This window comes from Pectinophora gossypiella, chromosome 22 (assembly GCF_024362695.1).
Source record: "Pectinophora gossypiella chromosome 22, ilPecGoss1.1, whole genome shotgun sequence".
In the NCBI taxonomy this organism is placed as follows: Eukaryota; Metazoa; Arthropoda; class Insecta; order Lepidoptera; family Gelechiidae; genus Pectinophora; species Pectinophora gossypiella.
Genome location: NC_065425.1, coordinates 10,980,789 through 11,006,245, shown reverse-complemented (window position 1 = coordinate 11,006,245; position 25,457 = coordinate 10,980,789). Strand labels below are relative to the sequence as shown.

The 25,457-nt window shown below is 36.5% G+C and overlaps 3 protein-coding genes across 13 annotated transcripts; 1 reads left to right on the top strand and 2 right to left on the bottom strand.

The window, feature by feature from the left end:
• The first annotated feature begins 24 nt into the window (after positions 1 to 24).
• On the top strand, positions 25 to 8,607 carry LOC126377007 (nucleolar protein 14 homolog). Its single transcript, XM_050024589.1, has 11 exons — positions 25 to 312; positions 807 to 1,000; positions 1,576 to 1,667; positions 1,902 to 2,230; positions 2,605 to 2,747; positions 4,077 to 4,192; positions 4,489 to 4,685; positions 5,180 to 5,545; positions 5,952 to 6,946; positions 7,363 to 7,518; positions 8,459 to 8,607. The coding sequence occupies exons 1-11, from the start codon at positions 118 to 120 to the stop codon at positions 8,547 to 8,549; spliced, it is 2,874 nt and encodes a 957-aa protein (XP_049880546.1). The 5' UTR covers positions 25 to 117; the 3' UTR covers positions 8,550 to 8,607.
• LOC126377234 (translocator protein-like) lies at positions 8,547 to 13,882 on the bottom strand. 8 transcript variants are annotated; one of them, XM_050024942.1, is made up of 4 exons: positions 13,731 to 13,882; positions 10,860 to 11,080; positions 10,505 to 10,599; positions 8,547 to 9,796 (listed from the first exon to the last, which is right to left on the bottom strand). In XM_050024942.1, the coding sequence occupies exons 2-4, from the start codon at positions 11,071 to 11,073 to the stop codon at positions 9,605 to 9,607; spliced, it is 501 nt and encodes a 166-aa protein (XP_049880899.1). In that variant the 5' UTR covers positions 11,074 to 11,080; positions 13,731 to 13,882; the 3' UTR covers positions 8,547 to 9,604. The 8 variants fall into 8 exon arrangements, with proteins under 8 accessions (XP_049880899.1, XP_049880897.1, XP_049880896.1 ...); XM_050024940.1 differs by having other exon boundaries at positions 13,617 to 13,746; XM_050024939.1 differs by having other exon boundaries at positions 13,621 to 13,744.
• A 597-nt stretch (positions 13,883 to 14,479) lies between these two features.
• LOC126377220 (translocator protein-like) lies at positions 14,480 to 24,741 on the bottom strand. 4 transcript variants are annotated; one of them, XM_050024921.1, is made up of 5 exons: positions 24,589 to 24,741; positions 22,322 to 22,569; positions 20,754 to 20,848; positions 19,349 to 19,561; positions 14,480 to 17,836 (listed from the first exon to the last, which is right to left on the bottom strand). In XM_050024921.1, exons 2-4 carry the CDS (start codon positions 22,557 to 22,559, stop codon positions 19,352 to 19,354), a joined length of 543 nt encoding a protein of 180 aa, XP_049880878.1. In that variant the 5' UTR covers positions 22,560 to 22,569; positions 24,589 to 24,741; the 3' UTR covers positions 14,480 to 17,836; positions 19,349 to 19,351. The 4 variants fall into 4 exon arrangements, with proteins under 4 accessions (XP_049880878.1, XP_049880879.1, XP_049880877.1 ...); XM_050024922.1 differs by lacking the exon at positions 24,589 to 24,741 and adding an exon at positions 24,357 to 24,502; XM_050024920.1 differs by lacking the exon at positions 24,589 to 24,741 and adding an exon at positions 24,167 to 24,324 and having other exon boundaries at positions 19,353 to 19,561.
• Between the last annotated feature and the right edge of the window lie 716 nt (positions 24,742 to 25,457).

Below are 25,457 nucleotides of genomic sequence, written 5' to 3'. Positions count from 1 at the left end.
CAGCAAACGTCAAAACCACGCGTGTGAGTGAATTGTCATCGAAAGTCGAAACTTAACCTAGCAGTTTCATCTTCAAAGTTATTTATTTTCGTTTTAATTCACTAATTATTATCAAAAATGGCTAAAGTTAAGAATAAGAGGAACAACGGTTTAGCCGACAAAGTTCACAACAAGAGGAAAACCGAGGTGCACAAGAAAAAGTTGAATCCTTTCGAAGTTCACATCAATAAGGAGAAAATTAAAGTTCTGGGGAAAAAATCCAAGCATGATAGAGGTTTACCAGGTGTTTCACGTGCTAAAGCCATCCAGAAGGTAAAAAAACTGCAAAAGATTTTCCTATAATCTGTATAATTAGTATTTTATTTGGTGTTACATACCTACTGTTCATAATACTTTGATAAAGCTTGAGAGAAACGAAAGACTGATAAATAATAGTATTATATTGAAAATATAATTAATTTGGCATATAAATGTATATTTAATTATCAAATATTATATTGTTTACCCTCTAGCTAATTTAATATTGAAACATGATTATTTAACATACTTATGGATTAATTTTTATATCAGTGTTTGGCGAAAATAATGGGTATTTAGATTTTTTTTTGAGTTCTCTTAAGGCCAATTGTTATTTTTTTTAAATAGCCAAAAATATCTTCACTGGTGACAAATCTGCTCGTAGTAAAAAGAAAAAAAAGGGATACTGATTGCAGATATAGCAAAGAACAAATAAAAATTGCCAGATATTGACACTGAATTTTTTATTTAATTATTATTTATTACTAATATTTTGAATATTTTTTTAGAGGAAAGAAACATTAGGAACAGAAATGAAATTAATGAACAAGACAAATACTTTTATTGACCGGCGTATTGGTGAGAAAAATCAGCAATTGTCTGCGGAAGACCGAATGGTTGCCCGTTTTGCTGCTGAACGGGCCAAACAACATAGTAGAAAAAGCATGTACAATTTGGCTGACGATGAAATACTGACACACAGGTACGTTTTACTCTTACCTCTAAGGCCTAGACTGCCAGACACAATAATTCATTAATAATCAATGGGGTTTGGTTTTTAAAAGGACCTAGAGCATTTTTTTTATTTATCTAATTTTTATCGAGGCTTGAGCCACACCTAGAGCATTACAACTTTAAATTCTTTAAAATTTTCGGCATTTGATGTGATTCATTGAAATGTTTATAATTCACTACTTGACAGTTGTAGCAATGAAATATGAAATTATGTCGCATAATATGATAGTTTGTCATTTGACAATTATCAAATAAAAACAAATATACAACCAACCGGCGATTATCCCTGTATGTACTATGGGAGTGCACCCAAAGATAATCTCCGGTTCGTGTATTGGGCTATTGGGTTGGGGGTTAGTGGACCGGGATACTGGGGCTATGGGGGACTATGTTATTGTTATTTATTGTTGATTATTGTGAACACACACAAAAAAAAAAAAAAAATTGTTACAATAAGTCCATAATAAAGGCTATATCTATCTATTGTGAACATTCATAATTTTCTTTCCCACATTTATGACAAATTTAATTGTGTCATTTCAGAGGACAAACTCTTGAACAAATTGAGAAGTTTGATGACCCTAGATCCTCAGATGATGAAGATGATGTTGCTAAAAAGTTTGGTGGACTTGATGGTAAGGTTACAAAAATACTTCAAATGTTCATATTTTAATATTATGAAGCTTAACTGATTTGGATAGAAAATAGCACGTAGGTAGAGCATTTTTCAGAACTCTTTTAGTGTATTTTATAACGAACGTCTCATCCACCTAAAACTACTGCAGCTTCTCACAACTTTAAGTCATAACCTAGTTTCGCACAAGTTGTGCATGCCAATTTGATTTATTCTATAAAAACAATTATTTCAGATGACTTTGTATCCGAAGGCCATTTCGGTGGAGGAATGCTTTCAAAAGCCGAAAAGGACGGTGCTAAATCTCATAAAGACTTGATTGAACAGCTGATAGCGGAATCCAAGAAGCGTAAAGCAGAAAAACAGAAGGAGAAAGAACAGACATTGGATTTGACAGAGAAGTTGGATAGCGAGTGGAAGGATTTGCAACCGGTTGTTTTTAAAAGGGCTAGAGTTGAGGAGAAGGAAGAATCGTTGATAGACAAACTGTTGAGTCAAGCTGACAAGAAGAATGCGGATTATGATAAAATGATGAGGGAGCTGAGGTTTGAGAGGAGAGGAACTGTAAGTAACTCATCAGCTCAAACTTATTTTATTTAACCTATTTACCTTTAAGAAGCTCAACTATGTATGGATGCGGGTGTGGTAGGGTTGGAGGAATGATACGCCTTGACAAAAGCCAAGGCGTATCCCGCGATTTAATCCAGAATGTGTTAAAGGTCATAAGTACTCTAAACCGCTGAGGTTTCATGAAGCCGGTGAGAGTGCCGACCCAACAGAAGACAGGGCCCAATCTTGTGTATATATGTATGAACTATGTACAATAACTGTAGTCACTAGTACTAATCTATACACAGTTTATATTTCTTGTCTGTATTATATCTTTTATCAAACACAAATTACCCCTGCAATCAACAATATTGTATTTCAAATTCTAGCCCTCAGATGGCTTGAAGAGTGACGAAAAGCAGAAGAAAGAAGAGCAAGAAAAACTAGAGAGACTTGAGAAGGAAAGAGAGTTGCGAATGTTAGGCGAAGACGAGGCAGCGGCGAAAATACAACAGCCTACTGCAAAACACAGGTAAGACAGAAATTACACAGCAGTAAGAAAGAGGAATTCGTCTTTCATATTATGTCAAGATCGATCGGCGACATGTTGTTTTTGTTTTCCCCGAAGGGCAAGGCAAAGGGAACTATGCCCATACAACCATGTCTTATATATGTATTTTTTTTTCTTGATGATGACTAAATAAATTATGAAAGGTGATGACGGTGAATGGTGAAATCTAAGCCCCAACCCTCGGAGCAGACTCCTACTCCGAACCCCAAACAAATTAACTCAAAAGTTCGCATAAACTTTTGACTTATGAAGCTGCTTGTTGGCACGAAGCGAAAATGGATAGGTACACTTTGTTTATTGAATATTCCGATATAATAACACTATCGCGAATTTTTTTCGACTAACTTAATGCGATCATTAACCACAAAACACCACTTCGTATTATTTATTTAGATTGTTCAATGAAGAAGGCAACCGTCCCGTTTCCGCCAAAAAGTTTTGATCAGCGACATCAGAAACCTGTTATTAATTATTATTCAATCGCAAAAGCCTCTTGACAAGATCAAAAAAGAAAAGAGGGTTTAATTAGCGTGTTAATATAAGCATGTTAGCTTGTTTTAAAAAGTAATTTAACAAAATAATTAATCAATTTTTTATTTTTTGTGTTTTATGTTTGTAATCTTTCGTGTTTTTCATGTTATTTATAGTTTTAATTTTTTTCATTGTTTCTTTGTATACCTACTAAAAGTGGTAGCTCAGTTGGTAGAATGCTTGCCTCTTCACTTTGAGGTCGCAGCTTCGAATCCAGCACAGGCCTAATCCAATGATTGTCGAATTTGTTCTCGAATTCATGATTATCACGTGCTTTGCGGCGAAGGAAAACGTTATGAGGAATCGCACATTCCCGAGAAATGCATTTTCGGAGGTCACATTTTTTCAATGTATTGGACTGGTTATCCCTTCGCGAGTTGGATGGTAAGACAGACAGTCGCTTCTGTAAAAAATCGGACCTGTCAAATCTTCAGGTTAGGTAAGCGGATCCTGTGAAAAACGGCGTGATAATTTATTGTCTTATTTTTTTTTTCATTCATTGTTTATTTTGTATACTAGTTTATATATTGTTTTCTCGTCATACAGCGCATTAGGTTACACTGTAATGCTGTGTGTACCTTTATAAATAAATAAATATCTTTATTTTCATAAGGACAGATTTTAAAAAAGAGAGAATTACCTGTACGAAGTACGCAGTAACAGAAATGGTGTATGACACCCTGCCGCAAAGATTCAACTTCATAACATTCCAAAAATCCATAAAAAAAACAATAATATCTGAACTTATGTTTTTTGCAGGTCTGCCGACGATTTGGATGACAATTTCGAGCTGGAGGACGAAAAAGAATTCATGTTGGCGTACGATAAGGATGGAAAGCCGTTGGTCCCTGAAAATGTGCTTAAAGACTTCTCTGGTAAGTTGTTACGTACACTCTCTTTATTTAAGAGCTGCGCTCTTGACTTTTAGCATGGCAACTCCCTAAACACCCTGAACACATTCCTGAAGAAAAACCTTAGAATCCCTCTCACGCACTCACAACCCCTTTTGAGGCATTTGTTGACCGAAATATTTGTGTTGATTGTGTCATGTCTAATCGAATATTTTATGTGATATTTTACACTAGATTGTTGTTGAGTCATATTTGACAATGTTTACACATTGTCCAGGGCCAAACAATCCAGTGTCGAAAAAGAAATCCATTATTTCCAGTGCCCAACGCAAAGCCCAAATTCGATGACGGGATATCGGACACGTCATCCGAAGATGGCGATGATGAAGACAGTGATGATGAGGAAGGTGATGATGATCAGAAAGCCGGTGATAAGAGTGAATTAGCTGATGGAGACACAGATGATGATGATGAAGAAGGATCTGATGAAGAAGAATCTGATGAAGAAAATGACCAGGTAAAATTTATAATACGTAAAGTTGATGTTGTTTTCGATAAGAATGGAATATCCTATCCAATACTCTGTGCTGTTATCAGAAACTACTTATCCAGCAGATAGTTTAAGGTTATCAGACAGTTTATCGGCAAGTTCTGAAACAGGTCTTTAATGTTGTCTTATTTATCCATAGAGATGAAGAAAGAAAAAATATAAATCAGATGTAGATGAAAGTAGTTTAGACAATTTTTGATGAAGCAAGCTTCATCAAAAATGCGGATTTTATTATGTATGATTTAAATGTGCTTTCCCTTTTTTTTCTGAATATAAATGTTGGTACTGATGAAGCCTGTGGTGGATTTACATTCTGCTTATTTTTATCTCTTTATTGCTTCAATAATTTGTAACATAAACACTAGTAAATAAAATATATTTGTTTAGACAATGTTGTAAATTGATTGATGAGTGTTCATATTCCGTAAGACTTTCTCATTTTGTCAAACATTATTTTGCAGGTAGAAATTACAAAACCAAATAAAGAAAAGAAAACGGTAGAATCAAAAGTTAATAAGAAAGAAGAACCTTCAAAAAAACAAATAACCAATGCACAAAAAGACATAGAAAAAAACATAGGACTTGTACAAAACGGTAAGGAAGAAAGTTCAGAAGAAGTAGAAAATTCTGCAGGTGAAGATGAATCGGGTGATGAAGAAGGCTCTGAAGAAGAAGAAAGCCCCTCAGACGGTGAAGAAAAAGAAAAAGTGGACGATTTTAAAGATTTGATAGAATCGGACGAGGAAAGTGAAAGTGAGAATGAGGAAGATGAAGAGAAAATTGGTTCATTCTTTGACTTTAAAGCTGACGAAGAAATGAATTTGAAAGTAAGTGGTTCTTAAACCCTGGAACCCCGGTACCGGACTTGTGCCAATGGGTTATTAAATATCCTTAAATAAATTTTTCACTGAAAAATTGGCTCGATTATTATAGACGGCGATACAGTTCACCTAACACGTTGGTCTAATAGAAAGCTCGGTGAGGTGTGGGTACTTGGTTGATTTAGCGATGGATGTATCTCTGACTCCTCCAATTGGGACATAGTCGTGAACTTATGTTATGTTGATTTTTTGATGTGTTCATCTGCTCTACCGGACACGTAAAAACCGACTCAGGGATAAGTGTTCTTTCTAACATGATGGGCCATTTTACCATTTATGCTCCTTTGTTAACCTTATCATTACTTATCTTAAGAATATAAAGATATAAAAAATATCATGTTTTTGTTTACAGGAACTACTCACTGGAAAGACTCCCGCGCAACACTCTTCGACAATACAAAAACTTATAAAGAAATATGACCCAAGTTTAGCAGAAAACAATAAAGATAAACTAAGCAGAATATACGCACATATGCTACAGTATGTCAATGACATATTCACAAACCTAAGCAACGAAGGAGACCTCATAAAGGCATTCCTTATCTTCGACAGACTCGCCCCACATTTCTATGACTTAGCCCACACGAACAAAGTCTCCACAAAGAAATTCATAGGCGAATTATTAAAGGAAAAACACGACAAATTCAAAAAGAACCCCAGAAAAGTACCCGACTTAGACACTTTGATATTTTTTAAATTAGTGTCTTTATTGTATCCCACATCGGATTTTAAACATCCAATCACCACGCCATCTTTGATTTTCATGTCGGAAATTCTGACCTTGTCTAAATTCAACACAGCTTATGCTATTTCAAGAGGTTTCTTTATCACTGCACTTATTTTAGAATATACAGTGTTATCAAAAAGATTTGTTCCGTCAGCGATCAACTTTTTAAGAGGAATTCTTTATTTGTGTGCTAATACTTCGGTTTTAAATCCGATACAAGTCGTCCCGCCTTTCCGATTACACAAAGACGCCAAAATTTTAAACTTAGAAGAGGACTGTTCCAAAATGGAGGTCGAAAACAAAATGGCGGCGAAAGATTTAGTTTTAAATGAAGTTGACAATGGATTTAAAGTGCGCAGCGTGTTAATGTGTACTATGATGTTGCGAGAATTTTTCGACAACTGTAATGAGTCGGAAGCACAAGAGTTTATATTCGAGCCACATTTGCAATTGTATAGTAGGATAGACATGGAGTTATATCCCAAGAAAGTTGCCAGTATGGTGAATAAAACTGTTCAGTACATGAAGGAAGGTTTAGAGGTGAAGACTTACACGCCATTAGCGAGTGAAAAGAAGAAACCCAAAGCTCTAAGATTGTATGAACCTGACATCCAAGAAGTGTAAGTAATTTTCGGTTCCTTCTTTCTTATTTTATTTAGATGTACAGCTGTGATTGCTGGGAATCTAAAAAGGCCACATTGAAGCAATTCATCTAAAAAGCAATTTGACGTTTGCGCATATAAAAGTAAGTGCGCAGTGCCAACAAATGTCAAAATGCAATCGTCCCGTTACCATAGAATAAGGAATAATACTACGTATAGAACGACAACTCTCCGCTCCCCACCAGCAGCTGAGCTAGGTTTACCTCACCCCCTCAGTCTTACTTTAGTCTTCAATCGTATGGCCGTCAAACGTCACACACACAGATGCGCGTGTACGATAACGTCAATGTGTAGTGTCTGTGTAAAACAAAGTTTTTGTATGAAGTGTCCGGGTCTGCCGTGTCGATCTAAAGCCTAACGTTCTGTCTCCACAGATTCACCGGAAGCAAGAGCGCGAAGCTTCCTCGGGAGATGGCAGAGAGGAGACGGTTAGAGACAAAGGTCAAGAAGGAGATGAAGGGAGCCCTCAGAGAGATCAGAAGAGATAAGGCTTACATCGCCTCTGTTAAGATCCGCCAGAAGATTCATAGGTGAGACAAATTGTGTTTAACATGCATTTGATATATCGTCAATGTGGGGAAGACCGTCTGGGCTGAGAGACCGTCTAATGCCAATAACTTCTAAATTTGAATAACTAGCGCCTTACGTCTCTGTCGATAAAATTTAACACTTCAGGGCCCCGATACCGACCCCGCCGGCGTGGTCAGCAGTCATAAAACAGTCCCTAAAATCCAGTCCAAACTGGTTTGGTTAACTGGTTCTGTGGTACACCGGCTTGCTTCTCAAACGGAGAGCCTTGCACCAATGAGTTGTTAATTTACCTTAAGTGCAGTTTTCACTAACACATTTGCCTCGACCATTAATAGACGGCGATACGGCTCACCACCTATCACGTTGGTCTAATAGAAAGCTCGGTGATGTGTGGATGTACCTTTGACTGCCCCAATTGGGATATACTCGTGCCCGCTCGGCACTTATGATTACTTGCTTTACAAGTCAGTCGATTACATAAGATTACTAAATCTTTTAAGGGGCAATGTATACGTTTTTACAATAAGATTCCCATTGACATTCAGAATTTGCCTTTCAACTGCTTTAAGACAGTAGTTAAACAAAAACTTTACAAAAAAGGTTATTATAAAGTTAGTGATTATTTAAAAGATATGAATGCATGGGATTAACTGTCTGAGAACTGATATTAGGCAGCTAAATTACTCAATTGTATATCAATATTTTATGTTTATTTTTATTTTTTTTAAAGAACGTCTAGGGCCCTGTGCCGAGGTTTTTCTTGCAGCTTCTTTTCCCCGGCTATACAGGTTGTGGGAAGCTGCAGTAGTTTTAGGCGGATGAGACGTTCGTTATGTAAAAATTGACGATTCAAAGTGTAACTATGTTACCTACTGAATAAAGATATTTTTGAATTTGAATTTATGATTATGTTTAATTACCGACTATTTTTTTTTTCAGTGACAATATACGTAAGGAGAAGGTGAAACAAATCTACAAAGACGCGTCTATCCAACAGGGAGAACTAAATAAATTGAAACGAATGAAATAATACGCAATTTTGTATATTTTCTTTTGTAAATATAAAATTAAATATAAACATGCAAAAATATGTTTTTACTTAGCCTAGTAGGCCCCGATTCCTGCAGACACCTCGCTAATTTCATTTTAAGTTATACCCGTCATTTTCTTATCCGCCGAAAAGGAAAGGAACGGATGATTGACAGCTGTTAATTTTAAAATTAATGAGTGGATGAATGAATAATCCGAACGAATCAAAGAGGCATCTTATTGGTATGCAAACCCTTTGATGTGTGCTGTTAACTTAATTAGGTCGGGTTATTGATCAACGTGAAATTTTTAGGCGGTTGTTTTAGATTCGTGCCTAAAATTGACGTGTGATTAAATTGTATGCCTGTCGATTACCCGTCCCTTTCCTTTTACAGGAATCAGTGTTTACAGGAATCAGCACTGTGTTGTGTTGTGTTCGTTAGATTTTATATAAAACTAAAATAATAATATGGTTCCCCAGTTTAGCAAAAAAATCCGCGATATCATAAAAATCTTAGTGTCACTGGTCCGAATACTGGCTCGGGTTGTAAACCACTGAATTCGACTTTTCGAGTTTGAATTCATGTTTGGAACACAGATAAATGATATCACGTGGTTTCCAGGTATTGTGCCCAATTGTCAGATGGAGTACGGTTACGAGCATTAATATTTATACACTTTGGTACCATGTCACATTAACTTTTATGAGAAATTGAACTGTAAGTCTCACTAAATGTCAAATATGTTAGTGCGACAGAGTCCTAAAGTGGGTATATTGCTCATGACTGTACCAACCTCGTCAACCCCGGTGTCAGGGTTACTATTGAGCTGCCAAAGGCCAGTGAGTGGTATTTTGCTTTTATATTACAAACCGACTGATGTAAATAAGGAACAGACCTGCTTATGGTCTTCGGTCTGATTGCAAGTGGTGACAAAATACGAAAAAAAATATACAAAAGTTTTAAATTTAAGCGATTATTGTCATAATTAATAAAACATTAATAAGATTAATAAAAGATCAAAGTAAAATAATTAATTATAAAAAATTTAGGTACTTTACTCATTGTCACTACCAGTTACATCTTTTCCAGGTTTATTTAGCTTCCAAATGGTGTAAGTTAGGTAACTGGCGAAGCTAAGCCAACACAAGTATGGCACCATACAGTATAATGTCTTCTTGTTGATCCTAGCGAAACTTATGGTGCATGCTGTAGCCGCTACATCTAGTACGAGTATGTGGGCTAGGGCCTGTAACAAACAATTATTAATTAAGTCAATTATTAATTAAGTCAATTATTAATTATTTGAGGAGCTCGGTGGCGCAGCGGTTAACGCGCTCGGTCTGCGATTATTGAAGTAAAGCAACTTTCGCAAAGGCCGGTCATAGGATGGGTGACCACAAAAAAAAAGGTTTTCATCTCGAGCTCCTCCGTGATTCGGAAGGCACGTTAAGCCGTTGGTCCCGGCTGCATTAGCAGTTGTTAATAACCATCAATCCGCACTGGGCCCGCGTGATGGTTTAAGGCCCGATCTCCCTATCCATCCATAGGGAAGGCCCGTGCCCCAGAAGTGGGGACGTTAATGGGCTGATGATGATGATTATACTTCTTCTTTTTTTTTTTTGTAACAAGGCTTTGAACACCCTGAGTGATCATGCCAGCCTCATAGGCACTTTCATGTACCTATCCCTCGGGCAAAGGATTGGTCAAGCAGATAGTATAAACTAAAAGCCTTAATTAGATAAATATTCAAAAACTTTTAATCATATACGTTTTTTTTACTATTTCCCACTTTCGACGAAAGAATCCCGCTTTTTTCACTCAAAATGTTCCAAAATCCCGACTAGGCAAAAAAAAAACATCTGGCAGCCCTGCTTACAACCCACCATCCTCACTTAAGCCTACTGATTCCACAGCTGGTAAAGGTCGGTCACTGTCACTTATACTTTTCACTTACCCCTCCGATCATGCGCATTCCAAAAAACATTGGGGTCCAACCCCAATTTAAGGCTAATTGTCCTCCGTACAAAGCCAAAGGCAAAGCTGCTTTTTCTGAAAAAGAAAACAAACAATCAATCAATCAATCGTACCAATATAAAACATATAAAAACAAAACATTTTTTATAACATACTACCCTCAATGGTAATAGTTAATTTCCTTTTATAGATGTACCAGAATCTCGAGGCAAATGGGGAAATAAAATTTTGTACTTATGTGCAATAAAAAAACTGGGGTAATTGGAATAAACTATACCCAATCTGGAAACTATTTTATAGATACTTGAAACTATTAATTAACATAAAATAATTACTCGTAAATCCTCCACAATCCTTATAAACCATGTATGAAGCATAGCCCATACTGGTGTAAATAATAGTCCAAGCGGGCCGAAAAACCCATCTCGGTGGTTTCCAGTCTGGTTTCTTAACGTCCTGGTACCAGGCCCTCCTCATCATAGCCACAGTGCTAGCCCAACCCCCAGCATTGGGCAATAGTATAGCACCAACTAAAGTCCAGTTTGGCATTTTTAGGCTGAAAATTAACAATACTTTTGAATATAAAATTAAAAAAATATATTGTAAACATAACAAAACAACTGCATATAGGATATTTAATAAAAGGAGCAGCCTACGGAGCAGCAATAGCAAGAAACTGGTTAATTACTAATAAGCAATTTCTTTCAAGTGACTTGTGTCGGGTCAATGTAAATAGTCAAAAGATAGTAAAGTAATCTACTTTGAACATCTACAAACTCTAACAATAGAACTTAATGGATGTCGTAACACACAGGCCGCGGGGAGATTAATTTATAAAGCTATTTACATGCAAGAAAACTATATTTTTTTATAACAGGTAGTTTTATAAAAAGTCCAATAATAAGTTTCAATAAAAAAATATAATACTTGTATTATAAGTATATAAGGTTAGTGATTACTTAGAAGATATGAATGCATAGGATTAACTGTCTGAGAACTAAATTACTTACTGAATTGTATAACAATATTTATGTTTATTTTTTTTTTAAGAATTTTTCTTGCAGCTTCTTTTCCCTGGCTATACAGGTTGTGAGAAGCTGCAGTAGTTTTAGGCGGATGAGACGGTCGTTATGTAAAAATTGACAATTCAAAGTGTAAGTAAGTATGTTACCTATTGAATAAAGATATTTTTGAATTTGAATTTGTGGGGCTGTGTTGTACCTACTAAAATGTACAGTCAATATCATGTACCCACTTTAGAACCCTGTCACACTACAATTATTTGACATTGTGAGGATATGAGCCTCAACTACTTATGGATGAAAGCCGTTTTAAAACTGGTAGATATGAGTACGGGGGAGACGAGTGAAACCGCCGGTAATCCGTAGCGCACTGCCTTTATTTGATAAAGGTCACAGGTATATGCATATACCCTCATATTCCTAACAAAAACCATTTAAACCAATCCGTTTAAAACGAAAAAAATCGTTTAAAAACGAAAACAACGATTTATTTCGGTTAAAAATGGCTGCTGGTGATGACTATGCTTTTTTAAAATCTAACTACATTTTCTTGATTTTACCGAAGTAAGGATATAAAGAAAAAGATGGCGCGACGAGTTAGACCGCTTCTCGAAACGGTGGCGCGAGCAAGCTGTGGACAGGGAGGAGTGGAAGAAGGGAAGAGAGGCCTTTGCCCTGCAGTGGGACATTGAGGGTTATTAATAATAATAATTAATAATAGGGATATAACGGAGTATCTACTTGTAAAGAACTGTGTAAAGAATTTTTGAATGCAAACATTTTTGAATGAAACTTAGCGTGTTTAATTCTATAGGTACTTTTTATTGCCATTCTATAAGCTAATAATACGAAACATGACTTGAAGTGACAAAAATTGCCCATCATCATCATCACCAGCCCAATAACGTCCCCACTGCTGGGGCACGGGCCTTCCCTATGGATGGATAGGGAGATCGGGCCTTAAACCACCACGCGGGCCCAGTGCGGATTGATGGTTATTAATGACTGCTAATGCAGCCGGGACCAACGGCTTAACGTGCCTTCCGAAACACGGATCATCTTTCTTTGGGACAATCAGGTGATCAGCTTGTAATGTTCTATAAACAAACTAGGGATCACAAAGTGATTTTCGTGATGTGTCCGCACCGGGATTTGAACCCGGGACCTCCGGATCACTGGACCACAGAGGCCGTTGATGTGACATGATTTCAAAGTGTAAGTATACATATTAGTAGGTACTCGTGACCTTACTGTTGCCGAACTATTCATAGTTAGTGAAGTACCCTCACATACAATAAATACATGTAAATATACTACAGTTGATGATGACGATGATGATGATAGTACAGTTAGGCTATCGACTATTGCAAGGACTAATGATTACTATCGATACACAACAATAAGTAGTAACTACATCAGTAAGTAGTAACCGAGACCAACGGCTAAACGTGCCTTCCGAAGCACGGATCATCTTAGTTTTGGACAATCAGGTGATCAGCCTGTAATGTTCTAACCAAACTAGGGATCACAAAGTGATTTTTGTGATTTTTCCCCACCGGGATTCGAACCCGGGACCTCCGGATCGTGAGCACAACGCTCAACCACTGGACCACGGAGGCCGTTCTGAGGGGGTGATTCAGACCATGATTCAGAGTTTTACATTTTAGTTTTTTTTTTATTATTTCCAATTATGGGTCTGGCTGAAAATCGGCGTCGTATTGTCCCTCATGTGGGTCGATACGACAGCCGAGCTAGTAGTACCTTTTTTAGTTTTAAGTCTTACATTTCATATATGTTAAAAATTTTATATTAAGAAGTTTATGTAACGTCTTAAACCTAAATAAAGATTCTATCTATCTATCTATCAATCAATTAAGTATTATACTTTTGCGAAAAAAAAATCACTTGTTATTAACTCGGAACACTGTGCTGAATCATCCCTCTCAGTACTCATTACGATGTCACTAACACCCTATATTATTGAATGTAATCGGAAAGCTTCCAAATCATGTCGGTCCCGAGCCGAAAACGGACAGTTACATAAAGAATTCCAATTAGGTAGGTACGTACTCACTTGCCTTCAGGAAAAGAACTTCGTAAATTAATACAACTTTTACTTTAAAACAAAATAATTGAAAAACGTCCGCAACTTTCGTCAAGTTCAAGAAAAATGATTATACTTACTTATTGACCGTGTTGCTAGCTGCAATGTTCTCCTACCCACATTATTATTTTTTTAATTTTACCTACTGGGGGATTAAATCAATAATCCTGACACCAGGGTTGATGAGGCTGGTAATTCACCTTACAACCCACACGATAGAAGAAGAGGGATTAAAAAGGCGCATTGAAGCAACTCATCTTTCTTTTTCGTTTTGGTTTTCCCCGAAGGGCAAGGCAAAGGGAACTATGCCCATACAGCCATATCTTATGTATTTTTTTTCTTAATGATGATTAATGAAATGATGAAAGGTGATGACGATGAATGATGAAACCTAAGCCCGCACCCTCGGAGCAGACTCCTACTCCGAACCCCAAACGAATTAACTCAAGTCCGCATAAACTTTCGAGTTGTGAAGCGGCTTGTTGGCACGAAGCTAAAATAGATAGGTACACTTTATTTATTGAATATTCCGATATAATAACACTATCGCGAATGCTTTTCGACTAGGTTAACCACAAAACACCACTTCGTATTTAGATTTTCCATGAAGAAAGCAACCGTCCCGTTTCCGCTCCCGCCAAAATGTCTCGTGAAGCAACTCATCTAAAAAAGCAATATTGCAATTTGACATTTGCGGATATAAAAGTAAGTACGCAAAACAAACAAATGTCAAATAGCAATGTTTTTTAGATGATGTTGATTTAATGTCCGTTTATATCTTTTATATCCCCTCCCCTCTGTATTTTAGGAAGAAGAAAAAAAAACAAAATTAAATTTAATTATTTATTTACAAGTACTAATTCAGTTTAACATGAAACAATAAATATATTCGAAAAACAAATTGACATAGAATACTTCCAAATACCTTAGGATTTCTAGAATATTCTAGAATGAATGTACTTATTACCTATTTGTTTATTAAAATATTGACATTCATAAATGCATAGGGAATGGTGATTTGTGCAGTATTTTGGAAAGGACACTTCTCGTAATATCTATATTATTTAATGAAAATACGTTTATGTTTTTTTCTACTCCTCTACTTTAATCTGGCATTTAAATAACCAAAAAGTCTAATATAAGTACATACATAATTAAACTCTTTGAAAAAGTGTACGCTCTATGGCCTATAAAAGCATTGTTTACAAAGTGTAACTGTACTATAATGTCGCCAAAAAAGCATTGTTGTTGTTTTTTTTTTTTTGACCTGGAAACTGGCACCTTTACTTTGTTTGGTGCCATAGATATACTATAAAAAAAAGTATACATTTGCCGCCATTTTCCTGCGCGTTGGAAAATAAATTGGAAAATTTTTGTGTTTCGTTTCAAAACACTAAAAAGTATAAAATATAATATCAACACTGCAGTAAAACCTACCAATGTACCCAATATTACCATATCACACAATACCATTCAAAATTTACATCTTCATTTTTATAAATAAAATTTTTCTTTGTATAATTTTTGTTTCATTTAAAATTACGTCGTCGTAGAAAAAGTATTGTATGCAACGTTGTATAACTAGGTCAAAAAATGCTCGTGGCGTCTCTTATTGCGATGTTCGCCAAGGCTCACATCGCAACTCACGCCACTCGCATTTTTTGACCCTTCTTATACAACTGTTGCATAAAATACTATTAAACTTTAAATAGTTAGTCATATATTTATTTTAAAGTGAGAAAATATGTTTCTTTTTTGCAGGTATGTGAGAAAAACGATATTTGCTTTTTATTTTCGAAAAATACTACGTAAGTATATAATATTCATTTGTTTTATCTTAGCAATGTTTTATCGCTAGATTTTTTTATAAATGTGAAAGTTTTCAATAATGATTATCACATGAACCCCAGTTCACGCTATAATTTTCACAGAGTAGGTAGACAAATTATTATATGACCAGGTATAATTTTATAAAATACAATTTTATAAACCTTGCTTAGATAATGAAAAAGTAGTGAATCTTAAAACTACTTTTTGTGACTTCATCGAAAATTATTATTATATATCGTGATAGCAAACACCAATCCGTAAAAACTAACTTGATTGATTTGACAGAAGTATAGAAATATAGTCCGCCTTATTAGAAAACGATACCATAAAAAGAATAAGTACCAGGTTTAACATATAGTCCAAGCCACGAAAGAAGTCCACGTATTTTAATGGAACTAATTGACAAGTCATAGTAACTCTACGCAGAATTCGCGACACTAGCGCCGCGATCGCGGGAGTTCCGTGACGCGGACAATATTTTACACCTGGTATTATTTTTACCGACTTCAAAAAAGGAGGAGGTTCTCAATTCGACCGTATATTTTTTTTAGTCTTCGTTTTGTAATAAAGCGAGGATGTCTAGTGCGAAAGAGACATTGCAGAAAAATGTTAACATAAATGTTAAATTGTGGTTGCCTGGAAGAGATACTTGCTACTTGGCAATAAGGCCGCCTATTGTACTCTTTCTGTTTCTGTTTTGTGTTCTGATAGTTATCAAATTAATCAAGCTATATTTATAACGGAGTGAAACGTTGAAAGCATCATCATTATGCTTTTAAGTACAACAGCATGGTTTATAAAAGCACAATGGGGTCGAACTATATTTTAGTTTAGTTTGAGAGTTCAAAAACTAACTTTAAAAGTAAGTGAACGATGAAACTATTTTTAGAGCTGTCAAACAGCTAACCTTTCATTGTAAGTCCACTATTTTTGAATATAATGGTAATTTCTTTTTTAGAATTAAAAAGAAAGTTCTCTAGAACTCGTTAGAGGGCGCTTAACCAACTACGTTACTGGACGATTGCCAAGATGCCAAGAAATAGAAAAAAAAGTTCAATTAATTTAAGAAATAAATAAACGAAACAAAGATTTCTTCTCATTTTCTCGAGACATTCTGATATAATTCCGTTTTCTTTCTTCGTTTTAAAAAAAAGCGTAGTTGGACGTGACGAAGTTACGTATGTTTCTGATTATGTGACAGATTGTTTAAAAAAAATATATACATATTTTCAAAACATAATCATTGTGAACAATACGTTTCGTTTTATGATTTCAAAAAGAAAATCACAAATAATATAACGTTCCGTTTCTTGCAGTAACCTACAAAGTTCAGCCCCATCTATCCAGAAGCTAGGATAAAAATTAAAAAATATAAAAAGAAAATCACTCACATTATAATTTATATTTGCCAGTTCTCTTGCTTGCAGATGAAGCCACTATTACTATTTTTTATTTAAATTATTATTATTTATTAAATTTATTATTATTTTTTAGAGTTGGCAAACTAAAATAAAATAAAGTTTACCCAAGGCAGTGTGTAAAGCTTACAATGGTGCTAATTCCTGTAAATACCATCTAATTTTATTTTAAGTTATATCTGTCCTTTTCTTATCCGCCGAAAAGGAAAGGGACGGGTAATCGACAAGCATAAAATTTATGGAACACACGTCAATTTTAAGCACAAATCTAAACCAACCGTCTAAAAATTTTACGTCAGTCAATAACCCGACACATTAATTTACTCATTCTTCCTAAAATTAAGAGCTGTGAATCATCCGTCCCTTTCCTTTTCGACGGATACGAAAATGACGGATATAACCTAAAATAAAATTAGGCGGTGTCTGCAGGAATCGGGGCCAATATATATTATTATGACGCGATTCAAATAGGTACTTAATTATATCGAGACTTTTACATAATAATTGTATATCTTTATATTGACGATTAAGCATTGCACACCTTTAAAGTAAATAGTTATACAAAATATGACTCAACTGATCACTCAGTACCTTACGGGCGTATAAGACTAACAACCAGGGCTTGAAAGCGGTTAAGGTATACAATCGGTTAAAGTATACAAGCGGTGGTATACAAGCGGACCATTTTACGGACCAATAGGAAATCGATGCCGTAATTTCATACCAGTATAACAATACAACCGGTATAACCGGTATTGCCACTAACATAGTATGTATATAAGTTTATACTGTTACTGACAATTATGGACACATGGTCTGAAACAAAATTATTGAATTGAATTTAATAATAACGGTAGCATAACCTTAACCGCTTTTAAGCCCTGTTAAGAACACTTTGTCCGATTCAGCTTAGGTGAAGTTTGAAGCGTGAAGTATTTCTGAAAAAATAATTAATCTTGGTTAGGGTTTTTTTATTTATTTATAACACTTTATAAATTACACATAAATTGGTTTACAAACATCGCTGAACCTAAACAGGTTTGTCTCGATGCCTTCTTCTTCGGCATACGCCACACTTTCTCATTATTACATTTAAAGAACTTACACAAAACAAATCTTTACCATTCACCTAGGACCTATTATAATTAAGTAAGCACCTAGGTCCTAGGTGCTTACTTAATTATAATAGAAACAGGTAGGTAGCAAACAGAAATCACACATCGACCGTCAGTAGGTTATGTTAGGGTAAGGGAAAAGAAGCAAATATTGACAGTTATTGAGGACAGAAGAGGCAAGATGATTGGACACTTAATAAGACACGACGAATTTATTAAAAACATCATACCTAGAAGGCAAGTTACAAGGAAAGAGAGGGAGGGAAAGACCAAGAAGAGCTTACACGGAACAGATTAAAGAGAAGTCGTACGTTGTCTTATAAGGAAGTGAAGGAATTGGTCTTTGATAAACAAGAATGGAGAATGCTACACCGACAAGAGCGTGGCTTTTAAATTAGTAATGATGATGTTAGGTGAGACGAACGTTCAGTCATGTAAATTGACTTGAGTGTGGCAAATCGACGAAAGAATTTGAAGTGAAGAATTATCATAATGGATGTTCATACATAAACCCATAGCTGGGTAATTTCATTAATCCGTTAACCGATAATTAAAAACGTTAATATTTTATATTGCAAACATTAAATTAACTTCCGTTATTTTTCCGCAAGCCCATCTAAGTTTATTTTATGTTATATCTTATCCGGCGAAAAGGAAAGGGACGGATAATCGACAGGCAAAAAAAAAACCGTCAATTTTAGGCAGAAATTTAAAAAGACCCTCCCAAAACTTTATATTGGCCAATAATCCGACAGAATTAAGTTGACAGAACACGTCAAACGGGTTGCATACCAGTGAGATGCCTATTTTATTAGCTGTCAGTTTCGAGCATACCTGGTCTTCTTATACCACTCAGGGACCGATTGCATATCAGCAGAACAAAATAGAAAGCGATTAACAAAGTGAATGATTTGACGTGAATGATAGATTGTATGGAATGTCTAGGGTATGGTATATGTAACTTATTACCTACTAGTTGGCCAGGAGTCGTGGTAGCCGAGTTGGTAGAACGCTTGCCTCTCACTTTGAGATCGCAGGTTCGAATCCAGCAAAGGCCTCAACCAATGATTGTCGAATTTGTCTTCGAATTCGCGTTTGGATCATAAATGATTATCACGTGCACAGCGGTGAAGGAAAACATTGTGAGGAAACCCACATTCCCGAGAAATAAATTTTCGGAGGTATGTCACTTAACCTGTATTGGGCTGGATTTCCCTTCGCGGGTTGGAAGGTTAGACAGGCAGTCGCTTCTGTAAAAACCGGACCTGTCAAATCTTCAGGTTATTTAAGCGGATCCTGTGGAAAACGGGATAATGCTAGGGAGATGATGATTACCTACTAGTTAGCCTTGTCAGCTTTCTCATCAGTGATCTCCTTGATCTTCGGGGACTGGGGGTTGTTCTTCCAGATGTAGTAGGAGAGGGAGGTCGCGTATCCCAGCCAGGCTAGATAAGGAAGCAGCAGTAGTCCAGCGGTGGAGTTCACGCGATAGAACGACGCGGCCGTGGCGGTCGCCACTCCAGTGAGCACTGATATCTCTATCAGGGCCTGAAATTGTTAATACCATGGTTAATACATTGATTTAAGTTTACGCGGTTATTATCATAATTAAAGCACATAATAACGGGTTCTTACCGCGTTTAAATGGGGATATGAGACTCCCGATATTTCGACACTGTTGCAAGTGCCATGATCACGGGATGACTGATGAGATTGGAGTGGAGTAGGTAGATCCATAATTTTCTACGGGCAGACATATCTGTCTACCCTCTTTCTTTGCCGCTTGTTTATGTTTTTGATATCGGAATGTTCGGAACCATCTGAACTCGCACCAAACTCACTACGACAAACCGCACTCACTGTGTCCTCACGTTTTTTCACCACATTAGGCCGTTTCAAGCTTTTTACAACACCTACTACTGGATATCATCATATCCCCATTTAAACGCGGTAAGAACCCGTTATTATGTGCTTTAACCATGGTTAATACCACACAGGTTGTGAGAAACTTTAGGTGGATCAAATGTTCGACAAAATATAATGTAAAGTTGGCAACCCCTACATTAAATTTATATTTTCTTTACTGTGACAACATTTTTGACTCTTCACTTCCGTTCTTGCTCTCCATTTAACTACTGTAATGTTAACATTTTTTGTACGAATTTTAATTAAATTCAGTGAGTTTCAATCTCAGCCTTAGCCTCAGATAACCAGCCCTCACAGCCATTAGGAATCTTACACCCCAAACCTAACAAAATTGACGATTCAAAGTGTAACTACTATGTAGGTACTCAAAGAAATTCTGTACTCATTTCTAAATTCATTTTGTTTGTGTTAATTCTCGGTGAAAACTTAATTGGCTTCTGTACTACCTAAAGTGTGCTATATCTGTATATGTTATTTAAAGCTGTATGTTTTTTTTTAAATAAATAAAAAAATATACCTGTGTGGCGGACTTAACTAATTGGCCAACTAGTTCCGCCCACATACAACAGATGGCGCCACATTCAATAATGCAGTATTCAAGCAGTCGTAAAACGCGATATCGAAGTTTACACAGCAAGACGCGTATATACAACTTCCAACATAACACCGTTGGATCGTCGATCCCTAGTCACAATACCAACTTGTGGCTAGCGGGGTACTATGCTCTATTCGGTACACCGAAAACATCCTTTGGCGGTAGCACACCCTCGCCGCCAAACCTGACTGAATAATATTTTTTTGAATTAATACTCACAAGCTTGTAGTCCTTAAGGCCGAAGAAGATCGGAGTCCAAGCCCAGTTGAGCAGCAACTGAGTTCCATACAGAGTCAATGGTAGGACCGCATCTTCTGCAAAAAACCAAATTTGGTTTTTGAAGCTCAAGGTCACAAAGTGATTAACAACCTCCATAGTCCAGTGGTCCCGGGTTCGGTTCCCGGTGGGGAAATGTCACAAAAATTACTTTGTGGTCCCTAGTTTGGTTAGGACATTACTGACTGATCACCAGATTGTCCCAAAGGAAGATGATCCGTGCTACGGAAGGCACGTTAAACCGTTGGTTCAGGTTACTACTTTCTTATGTAAGTAAGTAGTCGTGACATGAGCCATGTCAGGGGCGTTTGGCGGCTCAATAGTAACCCTGACACCAGGGTTGATGAGGTTGGTACTCCACTTCACAACCCACACAATAGAAGATAGAAGACAAAGTGATTTTGGTGATATGTTCGCAGCGAGACTCGAACCCGGGACCTCCAGATGCCTATAATAAACCTGATAATAATCTGTCAAATAGGCTGACTATCATTCGGTAGTAACTATTGGGTAGCTATTTAGGTACCATAACAGTACTACTGTCTGCCAGATAAGTTTTGGACAGGTAAATGAGGTCTATGTCTGTAAATGATTGATTTAAAAGTCACGTCAAAAAACATTGTCATTTTCCAAGAGCAGGACAGCTCTAGATAATAGACACAAGATAACATAATCTTATCTCTGTCTGACGCTGCATGTTTATGTAATACAGCCGGCTCTGCACGGAAACCGCTCCGCGCGCGACGCGAATTACATCGTGGGTCTGGTAACCCCCGTTGCCTAGGTATTGTTGATTATATGGCGCATAGCAACGGGGGTTTAAAGTAAGGTTTTTTACTCTTTATTATACGTTAACACTGAGTAGGTCATCTTTGATTTCGCTCGCCAATAGTGGGCTTTGACGAATAGCCATACGACGACTATTTATCGTAGATAGCATTCCCTGCGTTTATTGGTTGAACCCTCAATATAATTCGCGTCGCGCGCGGCGCGGTTGTCATGCAAACCCCGCTGAAATCATTGACAACAATTTCATATTCTCCAGAAAAAAGTAATTAAATACAATGTAAATAGCATAGCAGTAGCATATAATAAAATTAATTGCTACTTGACAATTGGATCAGATTATGTATAGCATTATGTTGCTACCTATATTGCTTCTCTTTATTTTGATTAGAATAATAATGGGTGGAATTTTGCCTAAGTGTACTAACAAGGGTCATGTTACCCAAAACAAAGACATTATGTCTGTTATCCATGAAATCAGAAGGTTAAACGAAGGAAAAACTGTACAGCGCCATCTATATTGTTGAGGAACATGCACCTGCCTGGAAAGTCCTTCATTCTCCAGCTGGTTCTGCAAGGACACCGCACCGCGCGCGGCGCGATTTATATCGAGCGATAAACCAATAGACACAGCAAATGCTATCTACATGAATAAACGTCGTATGGCTACGCGTGCTGTGCCGCGAGGGCTGTGTGATTATGAATCAAATCGTAAAAAAAAATACCTGTGAAACCATCGCACTCCTGCAAAACCAGGTATGAAGCATATCCCATGCCACTGTAGAGGACCGTCCATGTTGGTCCGAAGGCCCACTTCGGAGGGTTCCACGGTGCCTTCTTCAGAGTATCGTACCACGTTTGGTCCTTGCCTCCTGACCGGGTTTGGCCAGCGAAGTAGACTCCATTAGCCCAGCCACCGACGTTGGGGAGGATGATGGAACCAAGTGCTTTCCAGTTTGCCATTATTAAGTCTCTGTGAATGAATATTACGTCTATGAGGAGATAAAAAAGAATTCTCTAGAATAAAGTTTACATATACTTATTTTTTTTTTAGGGAGACCAAACCAATGGGAAGACGATCTACCACAAGGTTGGAGAAGGTCAGCAGGTGACAGACAGGTGTGGCGTAATAAGGAGGAGGTCTATGTCCTAGAACAGCCCGACAAATAAATAAACATATAGATAATTAAGTAATAAAGTACAACTATGTATTAATGTCGGTGATTAAAGGCTATTTTTATTTTATTTTTATATATTTTTTTAATTAATATCAATGAGAAAAAGTTAGATGATTCCATGCTTCAGAAGGCACGCTAAGCCTTTAATCCTAGGCTACTAGCCCAAACACCTCCACTAACCAGCAGTGGAGAAGCATGGTGTAGTATGCTCTATACCCTCTCCGGTTGATTGAGGGGAGGCCTGTGCCCAGCAGGGGGACGTATATAGGCTGTTTATACATCATCAACAGCCTATATACGTCCCACTGCTGGGCACAGGCCTCCCCTCAATCAACCGGAGGGGGTATGGAGCATACTCCACCACGCTGCTCCAATGCGGATTGGTGGAGGTGTTTTTACGGCTAATAGCCGGGACCAACGGCTTAACGTGCCCTCCGAAGCACGGAATCATCTTACTTTTTCGGACAATCAGGTGATTCAAGCCTGAAAAGTCCTTACCAAACAAAGGACAGTCTCACAAAGTGATTTCGACAATGTCCCCATCGGGAATCGAACCCGGACCTCCAGATCGTGAGCCTAACGCTCTAACCACTAGACCACGAAGGCTGTTCAATATATCGCTGTGCTGTTTATACATATATGTGTAAATATCAATGAAGGACTTTCCAGGCAATGTTCTCTAAAAAAATATAGATAATGCTGATCAGATTTAATGTGATAATTACCTATTTTTGCATTGCTCGGGTACATAATTATTCAAAAATATAAGGCAATGGCAAAGAGGCATATTTATAAAAAAAAATGGTACTTGATATTTGGACCAGATTTGTGTGGTGCTACCTATATTGCTACACTTTATTTTGATCAGAATAATAATAGGTGGAAGGTGTGATGTGCCTGGGTGTAATAACAAGGGTCATCATTTATACCCAAAAACAAAGATAAAAGTTGCTTGTATCTGTTATCTATAAAATTAGAAGGTTAAATGCAGGAAAATCTCTACATTGCCACATCTCTCTCTCTCTCTCCTTAGCATTTATTATTCCCATTTGATGGTGGGGTCTGCCTTCTTCGTACTTCTCTTCCACTTCGCTCTATCAGACGTGTCACATCTCTACATCGCCACATATATATTTTTTTAAGAACATAGCCTGAATAGTCCCTTATTGTTTAAACTGAATTAGTTGCAATTATGATTTCACAAATGTGCACATACTGAATGTTTAAACAATGTACCGTACCACCATTTATTGCATGTTGTAATTTTTTTATTAGCATGGCAATTATGACATCACTATAATAATAGCATTAGCACACTAGACATTCAAAAAGGAACTTTCTAGAGACAAACAGAATAGTATGCAGATACATGGCTGAATATTCCATATTCACCTCGGTCTATCCAAATTTATATCATTAAAAAAACTCTCCATATTTTTTCACAAACAACTTAATCTGACCACAGCAAACAAAGCTACTGCCTTTTGATTTGTAATTAGCAAATCTTTATCGACTTATCGGTTAGATAATGAGGTCTAACACTATTAATTTGCCTACCTATTTGTACTGATAAACTGATTACCTGATTTATTGCACTGTCAGTACGATTATAAACTTTGGACCGATACGGTGTGTTAATTCAAGCGGTGACTAATAATAGTTACTACAATATTGACGCTAATCACATAGGTATTTATGCAATTCGGTTCACGCTTACGCAATTTTGTTTACCTACCAAAAATCACTTGCCGGTTTTAAGCAAACAAATACTTGTTCAAGATGCCTGAGAAGTATTGTAGTATAACTGTACTTACTGTTAATGTCTTCTAGAAACCGTTCGACCAGAAAAAACGCCTGTTAAAAGCAAAAAGTCGTGAGAAAATGGGAAAATACTGCCGGTGAAATCGACCGTAGAATTATAATACTGCAAGTATTAAATTGTTAAATCGAACAAATAAAAGCAATAAAATTGGTATCCTTCTAAAATTGGTATCATTATACGAAAGTGACACTTGTCAGATGATTAGTTCGTGTCAATAAACGCAAAATGGGCAGTCATCTTCTGAAAAGAGAGTTGAATCCAAGTTATTTCTGAAAATATATAGAATCATTTATGAAGTCAAATCTAGTTACAATGCAAAATTTTTTTCACAAAAGTGATTAAACAGCATTTTATATATACCAAAATAATAAAATATTCAGCACAAATTTATATTTATGTAAAATGGAACGTATTCGTAGTTCGGATACACGCTAAAATACATTTAGTTGTCAAAAATGAAAGAGATGGCAATATGGAATTCCTTTAGAATAACAAAGATGGAGACATTTCTTGTAAAAAAAGTTGATTAACTATTAATGTTTTATCTCTTATCATTTTGTTATCTCGTTATCAAATCTAATTGGTTTGATCTTCGGAAGAGGTGATCTAGATTTTTTTAACCCAATCATAAAAACATGTCTTATAATACCTAACCTACCTACCTATTACCTACCAGTACCTATTTTGCAAAGTTTCTGTTTAACGTTTAACTACTGTCTTAAACAAAAACAGTTGAAAGGCAAATTCTGAATGCCAATGGGAATGTTATTGTAAAAACGTATACATTGAACCTTAAAAGATTTAGTGATCTTATGTACTTAATCGACTGACTTGTAAAGCAAGTTTATTTTTAACCCCCGA